The 10,758-nt window shown below is 42.1% G+C and overlaps 3 protein-coding genes across 3 annotated transcripts; 2 read left to right on the forward strand and 1 right to left on the reverse strand.

Annotated features, from left to right (window-relative positions):
• The first annotated feature begins 1,105 nt into the window (after positions 1 to 1,105).
• Positions 1,106 to 2,142, forward strand: LOC6732410. The gene has a single exon (XM_002079495.4). The coding sequence runs from the start codon at positions 1,134 to 1,136 to the stop codon at positions 2,010 to 2,012; it is 879 nt and encodes a 292-aa protein (XP_002079531.1). The 5' UTR covers positions 1,106 to 1,133; the 3' UTR covers positions 2,013 to 2,142.
• A 5,392-nt stretch (positions 2,143 to 7,534) lies between these two features.
• Positions 7,535 to 8,407, reverse strand: LOC6732412. The gene is given in 1 exon segment (XM_002079497.3): positions 7,535 to 8,407. A coding segment is annotated over 1 exon segment (810 nt). The 5' UTR covers positions 8,393 to 8,407; the 3' UTR covers positions 7,535 to 7,582.
• Positions 8,408 to 8,479: 72 nt separating this feature from the next.
• On the forward strand, positions 8,480 to 9,887 carry LOC6732413. The gene is made up of 4 exons (XM_016180177.3): positions 8,480 to 8,647; positions 8,705 to 8,915; positions 9,025 to 9,163; positions 9,237 to 9,887. Exons 2-4 carry the CDS (start codon positions 8,706 to 8,708, stop codon positions 9,287 to 9,289), a joined length of 402 nt encoding a protein of 133 aa, XP_016025075.1. The 5' UTR covers positions 8,480 to 8,647; position 8,705; the 3' UTR covers positions 9,290 to 9,887.
• Positions 9,888 to 10,758: the final 871 nt, after the last annotated feature.

Consider the following 10,758-nt stretch of genomic DNA (forward strand, 5'->3'; position numbering starts at 1 on the left):
TTCATCCACTTGGGTATAAACTTCATTTGTTTAGAATGTATGTAAGGGCACTGAATGTTTTTTATAATAAATTATGGTAGTATTTATGAGACATCTTCTTTTTTATATAAGCTTAAAAATAAACTTAGCTAATCTTAATATTCACCTGATTTATTCCTAAAATTAGAATCCACTGATAGGTAATAATAGGTTTTTTTGTATATTTAGGAAATATTATTCAACTGCAATGGAATTTCTTCCAGTTGAGTTGCACTCGGCTACTGTTCTTTGGTTCTCTGGTCTAGGGTCTGGCACTTCCACTTCAACTGCAACTGCTACTGTGCGCAAAACTGTCAAAAAGCGAGGGAAGCACAACTGATGCTGGTCGCATGGCCTGAACTCCATGTGGGCTTGATTTAGTGCTACGTTCTCTGACTGTTGATGCCGCGGCTGAAGATTCGGGATGGGGATCGGGATGTGGACGATCGGAGGGACCGCTGAGTTATGACTTGAACTCTGTAGCTTTGCCCATGACTTCGGTTTGTGGACCTTGATCTGGGTGGAATTTTGCAGCCCAGCTGTTTGTGGGTCAATATCAGTTTAAGTGCCAGTCTTAACGCTGCAAAACTAAAGCTTTCATAACTATCAGCGCAAAAGCCTGAGACCTTCTTTGCTAACTGTATTGATTATTGTTTGCCAATTAAGTAATCAGCCTTATCAGTTAAGTTGGCTGTTCATTAAAGGGCACTCGAAGAGCAAGATTGAGTATTTGCATTAAATATCAATTACAGTAGTTATTGGCAATAGAAAACGCATCTAATTAATTACATTTTGGTAATAGAAGGTCATTAGTAGCAATAAGTTTACTATTTTGAACTAAAATTAAATACCCAGAGGGCTTTTAAGTTGAAAATGAACGAAAAACAGAAATAATTTATTTTTAATATAATTTATTTTATGCTGGCGAGCAGTTATACAATCTTTATGAGTTTTGTAACAATTATTGCCTCTGAATAGAGTGGGTTCTTATCATTCAAAGAGACTTTCGCAATTCAAAATTCTGTTTATCATTTAGTAAATAAACACTTAATTGATCTTATATATAAATAGAGCTGATTAAGCTGAATATAGTCACAAGTCAATCGAAGTTCATAATGGCTGCATATACAAAATATTCCTTAGCTTTCCTAGTTTTGGCTTATTGCCTGACTGTAGTACCGGCCAAGCATCCAAGTCGCCAGGAAGCGGAGGAGAATATGTCCAAGTTCATGAGTATCCTTCGGCAGGAGCAATTTAGTGCCGGCTCACCTCGATTCAACGATGTCCTGGGCAACGCCAGGGCCATTGTCGAGTATCAGGACAAAGGATTCATTGGAATTCGAGGCATTTTCCAGTGGATGACCAGCCCGAATCCTCGCAACGATGGCGTCTATAACTTTATGCAGTTCTTCGCCGACGAATCAAGTGGATATATAGGTATTCAAAACTACGACAAGAGCTCCAAGTTCACGGTTCTGTTTTCCATTTGGGATGCATCGGATGCATTTCCGGGTGATGATTTCGCCTGCGAGACTTTCGGCGGCGAGGGCGTCGGCTATAAGTGCTACAACAGCACGTTCCCGCTGATCAGCAATGCCATATACTTCCTCGATGTAGAGATTGAGGGTTCCACCTTCAGGGGTTATATCTCGGATCCGCAGGAGAATCTCGACAGTGTGACCAGCACCCAGGTGAACCGTCATTTGATTGGCGAGATCATCACTCCGCATGAAAAGCTAACTAACCTCATACCATTCGGATACTACAACGAGAACTATCGCGATAAGGACACCTGCAGGGAGGCCTTTGAACTGGTCACCGTTAACCAGGCTCCGCATCAATATACCAAGTATGGTCATGCCAACACCAAGTTCACCGAGGCCTATCTCTACAACTCGGAGTGCGAGGTCGAGAACATTTTGGTGGCTCTAACGGCGGACAAGAAGAGCACCATCTACTTCACCAGACCCACTGATCTGAATCTATACAATTGAGCATCCAAAGATACTGGATTGGAATACCAACCCATTTATTTATAAGCTTTTGTTTTTTATATATTTAAATAGGATTATTAAGAACCAAAAACTGCATTGTGTATTACATGTATTACATTGTTTAAACGAAGACTTTTCCTTAACACATTTATTTGTTTATTAAAATTATACAATTTCAAAGAACTTGTAAGTAGAAACCAAGTCTATATATCATCGTTGTTAAAACTTATCACAAAAATCTTTGTTGATTCCCAGCTTGCCCTTCAGAACTCCTGTAGATCATTGGACTTTTCTAGTAAAAGCCAGGCAAACTTGTTACTAGGCAAAATCAGAGTGCCTGGTGGTTTTCAGGAAACTTGTCTAGACTTTTTGCTGCTCCCGTTTCTGCTCATTAAGACCAATCCCCTGACTGGAGGATGCGTTTTTAGCATGTCCTACGCAGTCCGGCACTAACTTTTTATTGTCTGTGCGGGCAGGCGGGCAAAAAGTGGCCGAGGAGCGAAAAAAATAAATGAACTGTCCCATTGTCTTCTGGGATTAGGGCTACCGGTGCTCGGCTATGGCTTCTCAGCTCAGTCCTGGGGCTTCTGCGCCGATGGTGGGTGATAAATGTTGAGGAGCTAGCGGCGGCACTGGCGCAGACTCCATTGAAATTAGTTATTCACGCGGATCGTTTAAGGCAATCCAACACCAGAAGGCACAAACTTGGTAGCTGCCTGCTGTTCTACGGTTGCATTCATTTTGGATACCCATTAATTATGGAGATGAATGGGTTGTAAAGTATTAAAGTAATTTCATTAATAATAATTATAAATAAGTAGTAAGTGGCTCATAAAAGGCCTTTTTGTTAATGTAATATGGAGTTTCCTTTTGGAATGAACAGAAGTTCGGAAATAAGATTGACAAATATCTTTGCATACTTTTTGGATATAGATTATACCTTAGGGGATAGTTTCAAAAAGTCAAATAAGTTCCGATTTAAGCGCTTTTAATTCTACTTCCTTTTGATCATCCTGTTTATAGCATTTGAAAATATACTATATTCTCCAGATTTCAGAACACCAGGTATCCGAGAGTCGAAAACGCGATGAGTTGTGCCACGTTTTTTTTCTGTTGGCCATTGCTCTTGGTCATGGCTTGTCAGTGATGGCTGCTCGGCTACCGCTTTTGTTTTAATGATCGTGCCCGGGATGCTCATTTACCGCTGCTGTTGGCCAACTGCAGGCAGCAAACGGCAAACGGGATGACTCCTTGGCTTTGTGTCTCTTATCAGTGCAACATTTTGCATGTTGGCCAGGAAAGCGCAGTGGCCACGGCCACGTCCTCCTGCTGGAGCTTAAGCATTTGTCACAGTCCTTCCCCGCCGCTGAAATAAGGCCCAAACCATACATACACACACTTAACATGTGTCTTTTTATGTATGCTTTTAGCCAGTTTTATCGCCGGCTTTCGGCTACTGCGGCGCTGCAACGTAGCTGCAGAACCCCTCCTCTAATGGCTCATTTCCTCGAGCGGCCAACAACAACGGTAATTAACCTGTGCATGTTAATGAACTTCAAACTGCAAACTCCTACTCCACTGCACTGTCCAAAAAAGTAGTAAGTTAAAGTTAAGATACTTGAGCAACATTTCAAATTACATTGAAAGGTAGAAAATTCTGTGTTAACAGATAGGATATCATAGATATGGGAAAATGAAGTATGGACCTGAAAAGAAATTGTATTATTATAAGAAATAATATTATTTATAAAATATGATTTATTAGTACTCCAGCTTTTTCTCGACATTTTTCTTTAACAGATCTTATTTATAAGATTTTATACAGATTTTATAAAATTACTTTCGCTCACTTTATTGGGTTACTTAAAGCTTTTAAAACTATCAATCACTAAATAAACATTTTAAACTTATTTTTAAGCAAATAAAGCTAGAATTTATAATCGTCGGCATATTTTTTCCAGTGCATCCCGACCAACTGTCCCCAGTTTATGTAGATTTTTGTCTTCTCTCCTCACGTTGGCGCTAATGCAAATGTGAAAAGGCATTTTGTGAGCCAAAATGAGGTTGTTGTCGTGCCACTGACAATCTAATTAGAATACAAAATGCTTTTAGAGGCAACTGCAACTTTGGCTTGAGCTCTTGCTCCTTAGCTTCATGCCCAGTGGGTCTTCAGTGGGTTTCAAGTTCATGGTGTTGACATATGTAGTTGGTGGTTGGATAACCCCATATATATATATATCCCCTTCGTCCCAAAGCGTCTGGTTGAATAATATTTTGACAGCACCTTCGGCGAGATTTGATTTCACCGACTAGGACATTATTGTGATGAGATGGCGGCTCGGGAAAGTCAGAGTCATTTGATGGCCGCGATTGGGATGCAGCCATCGAGGAACTGCAGTTCAAAATTGTCAACTTGTATTCATAATGAGTGGAAAGTTTCGCAGGCAGCTGAGTAATATTGCAGATAGATTATCTACGGCCTAAATGGAAAATTAAGTCGGATTAGAGATTCAAGTGAAGTGCACATAGGTTTACCAGTGTCGTCTGTATTTAACCTTTACTTTAGTTTAATCTGTTAAAATTCGAATCTTTTCACTATTAACTTAAGTTGGTTTAAGCCAATTAGTATTTGAATTTTTCCAGTATTGCTAAGAATATTTATTATCAGAACAATAGCTTCCTAGAAAGTAATTTTCCCTCAATCTTAAATGAATCATGCGTCACGTAGCTTACCCCATCTGCTCCACCTTGTACAACAAGTTTCAACTTTGAACTTTAACAATTGATTCGATGTGCCCACTCATGGCTGCCCAAGTGGTTTTTTGTACCAGGAACTGACATCACATTGTATGGTATACTTGAAGTATGGACGGAGGTGGAGCAGGAGGAGATCACAGCACGTGCAGGGAGTCAACAAGGCAGACAGACACACATATTGGGCTAATTAAGCAGATTTCAAATGAAAGCCAACAAAGAAGAGATTCGATCGTGGGCCAAACGACACCACCTGGAGCTGAATCTTTAGAGGGAGATGGGGATGGGGATGGAGTCGGAGAGGGCCCGTGGAGCACCCACAGAGATCGGAGCACCCATGGCACGCGATAATCAATCAAAAACCATTAAAGCCAAGCGTTTCAGCCGAGACAAAGACAATCAGTGCGGAGTAGAAAGCATTTCGCTGGAAAGAAAAGGCGTAGAAAATAGGGGGCAGACGCGGCGGGTGGGTGTGGCAAAATCAAATATGCGTCAAGACAAGTTAAAGATCAAAATCAAGATCAAATAGAGCACAAGATCAACTGCGAGGGGGGAGGAACAGCAGTTGCAGCAAGATGATTGACAGAATTAGAATAGGAAATCGTGAGCGGTGCGGGGGAGTCCCCTCTTTACGATTACGAGTATTATTAAATGACCCAATTGTGGCTAAACGGCTTTTTGTTTGGGCCAAGAAAAGTGAATGGAGAAGAATGTCGCCCGTCTGGGCTTCGGTTTCAATACCTCCTGCCTTCCCCTGTCCAAATGTCGCTCAGAGTTGGCAAATGCAAATTAAACCCCACCACACCACATCGACTTCCCAGCGTGCAACTTTCTAAATGAAATTCCAATCGCACTAGGTCCAACTTCTCCTGCCCCTTCTATTTTCCTTCATGCTTTTCCGCTCATGTGTGCGCAAAATTAAAGAAATAATTTCGAGTAAAAATATAACAGCTGATTGTCACCTGGCAGGCGAGGAAAACTGTAGGAGCCTTCATGGGTCTGGCTAAATCAAAGACTTGACATCGCGAGCTCCTTTCTAAAAACGTTTCTGCTAATTTACATCGGCAAATGCAGCTGGCGTACTAAATTTTGGACTACATAGGTAAAATATTATAAGCTTTTTAACTAACTAACTTAAAAAGAAAATATTTTTAAGTTCATAACACTAAGTCTTTGTTGCTCAGCACTTCTTATTTCTGATTAGCTAAGTCACTCAAAAAGTATCCATAAGATTCTTTTTTGAAAGCCATTTTGCTTGTGCTCGCGCTTTAACAAATATTTCGCCCTGTGTATAATTTATCCCCCAATTGTCTCCCCAGTGGGCTCAATTAGAGACGCATTCGCAAATTGCATTGCACTTTTATTGTCACCACTCGCGAGAAGTGTCTTGGATTTGAGTTTGAGTCTGAGTGCGGTGGCATTTTGTCGCGACGCCTGCGACGGTGTCTGGATCCCATCATCAGTCACTCCTGGACAGTCCGGGTCCAAGTAATTGCCCCCGACATGCTCCGTCTGCAGTCCAAGCCCCAACCACTTGTAGGCATTTTGTTTGACTTGGATTATCGCTAAGTGCATGGGTTTAACATTCCGCGGATGTCCAACTAAACGAGGGATTAACCGGCACCACTTGTCGGTTGTTGTTCAGGTCGATTCCGACCTTGCATTGCAGGAAATTATTGAAAATTAAAGTTTTTCTAAATTAAGCTGAATATGTGTGGGCAATTTACACGAATTACCAATGTAACATGTAGTCTTTAAACACTATTTATAAATAAAAAATTTGTTTTTCATTATGGCAACACATTGTAACCTTTCTACTCCACTTTTAAAATGATGAACTGAGCATTTTGCTCTCCTTTCGCGGCTTATTCAAAATAATTCACCCACAGCGACAGTTTAAGGCCAATCTACTCAGCACATTCACACTACGCTCATGATCCCCGTAAACGGAGTACCCGCATCCCATGCCAAGTGCCCATTAAACCGCATATATAAATCACCATTAATTTGACACTGGATTTTTACATAACTCAGGCCAACAGGTGAAAGCGAAAAGCGCACAGCTGCCGGCGGACAGTGGAGAGATCATGGAGTGTCATGGAAAACTCGCCACTTGCACTCGTGGAAATTGACTGGTCTCCCCGGAGACCCAGCTCCTGCTCCTCCTCCTGCTCCCCACCACCTGCAGGAAGAAGGAGGAGGAGGAGGCTGGCATGCAAAATCGAATTGTGTGCTAATATTTGGCCAAAATGCAAAGAGCCCGCGGTTATCGCTGCACCACGAACATGACGAAGTGACTCCAGATGGGGAAGTTTTCAATGCTGCCGCTGCAGTAATAAAAATCATTACTTTCCAGCCCAAATTGGCAAATGTTGGCAGCGGGAGAATGCGAATGCAGGATTTTCGCCTGATCGACATGCAATGTCAGGGAAATTGCTGTCAAATGGGTAAAAGTTGCACTAAGGAAAAATTTCAGTGATGTTGGCAAATTATGAAAGGGAAAAATATTAAAGAAATGCATTTAACTATAACTTATTCTAATATTTCTTTTCTTGATTGAACCTAAAGAAATATAAATGGGATCTTAACCCTTTGAGGGAGATGCCATAGAAGAAAGCTAACGCATCGGCGCATTGGTATGGAAAAACTGTGCCGTAGCAAAACATGGCTTTTGTTTTAGCCCTAACCACAGACAGATGTCCCAGCTAAAAGCTTTTCCCGAAAAATTCCGAACGCCGATCCCCCCATAGCCACCAACACATGACAAGCACAATTTCTCAATTTTATTTAGGAGGCAAGCAAGAAATCTTTTACTTTCACTGACGACGCACATTCTTGGAGCGCCGCTCGGCCTCCCTGGAGGTGCTCTTGAAATTCCGCATACAATCCTCATCCGAATTTTGATGCCGCCAATGGTCCCGGTATTCGCACACTTGGGAGTCCTATTCCTTTCGCTGGCTGAGAAACAGTGAGGTGCGTGTCTTGAGCATGTTGGCCAGATGCTTCTGCAAGTCGAGGTTAAACTGCCTATTGCGATGGCGATTGTCCAGCGACTTCTCATCTCGCAGATGCAGATCGCTGTAGGAATTGACGAGTCTCATGTCCGAGCTCGACTTAAAGCTCAGCGATAGATGGGATTGAGAGCGCCTTAAGCAATGTAGTCCGCCCGTGCAGGGCTCCTCATACTGACTGTTTGGTTTAGGTAAGGAGTCCAGGCGTGTCTCAAGTCTGGTCTGGCCCACACTGGGTCTCAGCTCTAAAGCGGTAGTGGTCGCCACAATGGGTCCATCGGCAAAGCAAACAGTGCGTCGCCTCGCACCCGATGGCAAGGATTGTGGGGAACTGGTTGTCGCATATTGTCCACTTGCTCTGTTATCACCCACTTGTTCTCCTTCTATATAGTGTCCCGGTGGTGTGTGATACTCATTCCGATGGGTCATTATGTCACTTAATAAGTCCGCGGAAAGAGGTACAATTCGCTTCTTTTCGGAGGATTTCATTGACGCCATTTTACTTTTAATTTGGAAACAAACTGATCGAATTAAATTTGGATACACATGATATGACAAGAAATCCTTTAATGTTTGAGTGACAGGAAAATGAACACTATGCTGTGTTATATACATATGTATATAAGTTCAGAGAATTGTTTTCTACTGCCTATTACTTTGAATAAGCACCTTTTATAATGTTGTCAAATATTTTCTCAGATAAACAAAATTTGAATGCACACAAGACACTAAGGAAAGTCCGTCCGGCAATCCGATTAAATTCAAAGGAGTTCCTTTGAAAAATTGTCAAATGTTGTAGGGTCCTCGGATACCTGGCAACAGAAATGGAGCTCGGAAGAGACTTCATCAAAAGGACGTTAGAATTGTCACGTATGTGAAATAAATAGAAATAAAATCCACTCGCTAAGAAATTCCCTTTGATCGCAGGATGCCAATAATCAAGAAGTTTTGCTTTTGTTTTAGTCTACGAATTGGCGCATTTTCAATTGCGTATGCAGGTCTTACAATGGATGTATTAGATACAGTAGCGACTATATATACGAAGTCGCAATATTGTGCGGATATACTCCTACTCTGGATAATTTCCACCATTTGGAATATCATTTCCGCATTGGTTCTTTTGACTGCACTTTTTCGGGTAAGATCAATGTGCCATAATATATTTCGCATCATTGGGTAGTTGAATAAATGAATAAAAATATTTGATTGAAATACTTGCATTTTATCTGAGCATTTTATTTTTTCAGGAAAATCCGCATCTGTTGCCGGTCCACCTGGTGACTTCTCTTTGTGGCCTGATTCTCGAAATGACCAACCACATGGTGATTGCCTCACTCGGCAAAACCGACTACGTTTTGATGTCCTATGCGTTCGTTATGATTGCCTGTAAGTGATGGCCTCCTCTTGGCCACATCCACTTCCACCTTCATCCATCTCCACTTCCAACAATCGCCCACAGTTGTATCTGCGGACGTCGTGATCGTGCTGAGCTACTACCAATCGGAGGTTTAGTGGACCACTCCGATTACCCATTAACCCAGGCGACCGACCGGGCGCAGCATGTAGCATTTTGTGGTGCGCGATTAGGCGCGAAAATTTATTTGGAAAATGTTGCGCAATCCGCGCCGTGCATAAATCGTGGCCAATTGTCACCAGCGGATTGGCAACCGAACCTCAGCGACCTGCGTTTAATTATCGCCCCGCCAGCGCCCGCCGAGCTACATGCGTGCTAATTGACCAGGCTGAAGCTCAACGCTGCTCCAATCCGAATCCGAATACGAATCCGACTCCGAATCCCAGTCCAAGTCCCAGTCCCAGTCCAAATGTCCAAATGATAACCGCGACGATGAAAACGCATGCTGAGCCAAATGAAAATTATGTTGCAATGGGGCAGGCGTGCTGCTCGCTGGCTGGTCAGTGAACCGCAGTTTGCACCACCATCCATCCATGGGGCTTAATTAATTTCCTTGATTAATTGAAAGTGCGCCTTGCTCGCAGTATTTTCGTTTTTTGTCTTGTTTCATTTTTTATGTTTATTTCTGGGCCATGGTATGTTTATGTGTATTTTTGGCAGTGCAAAGTTGAAGGCAATAAGAAAAATCGCCCCGGATTCGATTCGGTAGTATGTGATGGGCGTTGCCCTGGCCAACCCTTGGCCATTACTCTTGGCCCGATCCGTACCTTTCCTTTTTTCCCCAGCTGGTATTCGATTATGGCCGGAATTATGATCCTTGTTTGCTGGATTCGTTGCAATTACTTCGGGATGCCCTGTAAAATGTAAGCAACTTTTTAAGTTGTTTAAAGCGCTTAAAAATAAGATTTGCTCTTCGAAATAAAATTTTAAAAAACAATGTCTCTATACAAAACGATTGAGGTCATTCAACATAAACAATGAACATACATCACCAGCGAATCGGAACCATAATCTTTGACCTTGTCAACCCACTGAGAGCAGCAAGTACATCAAGATAAATTAAGCCTCAATTGCGGATTCAGCATCGGGCCAACTAACATCCATCATTCCAGTCTTATGGCCGCACAATAGAACCCGGAATACCCAGCGAGTCAATTTTGCAGCGGCAACCGAGGAGTTGCAATTCAACTTGCAACGTTCACCGAAAATTCACTGATTTCATAAAATATTACGATAAATGTCGCTTTCAACATTTATAAGCCAAAAGGATTTTAATACTTTATTGCTTATAACCGCAAAGCGACAGTAAATGCTCCTACTTTAAGAAACAAAATGCAATCGCATTGAGGCGAATCGAAAATAAGGAAAACAAGAAAAATGAATTGTCTTCATTTTGTAATTTAATGGTATTTTATTGAATTTCTGATGCGGATGGGCAGGGACAAGGCGGATTGCCCCCATCCTTGGGGTATCTGTATCTGTATCGGAATCGGGATCCCATCCCCCATCCCATCCCATCCGATCCGATCTTCCCCAGCCTGTTGACATTTAAAATATGGCCGCGTGT

This window comes from Drosophila simulans, chromosome 2L (assembly GCF_016746395.2).
Source record: "Drosophila simulans strain w501 chromosome 2L, Prin_Dsim_3.1, whole genome shotgun sequence".
NCBI classification, from domain to species: domain Eukaryota; kingdom Metazoa; phylum Arthropoda; class Insecta; order Diptera; family Drosophilidae; genus Drosophila; species Drosophila simulans.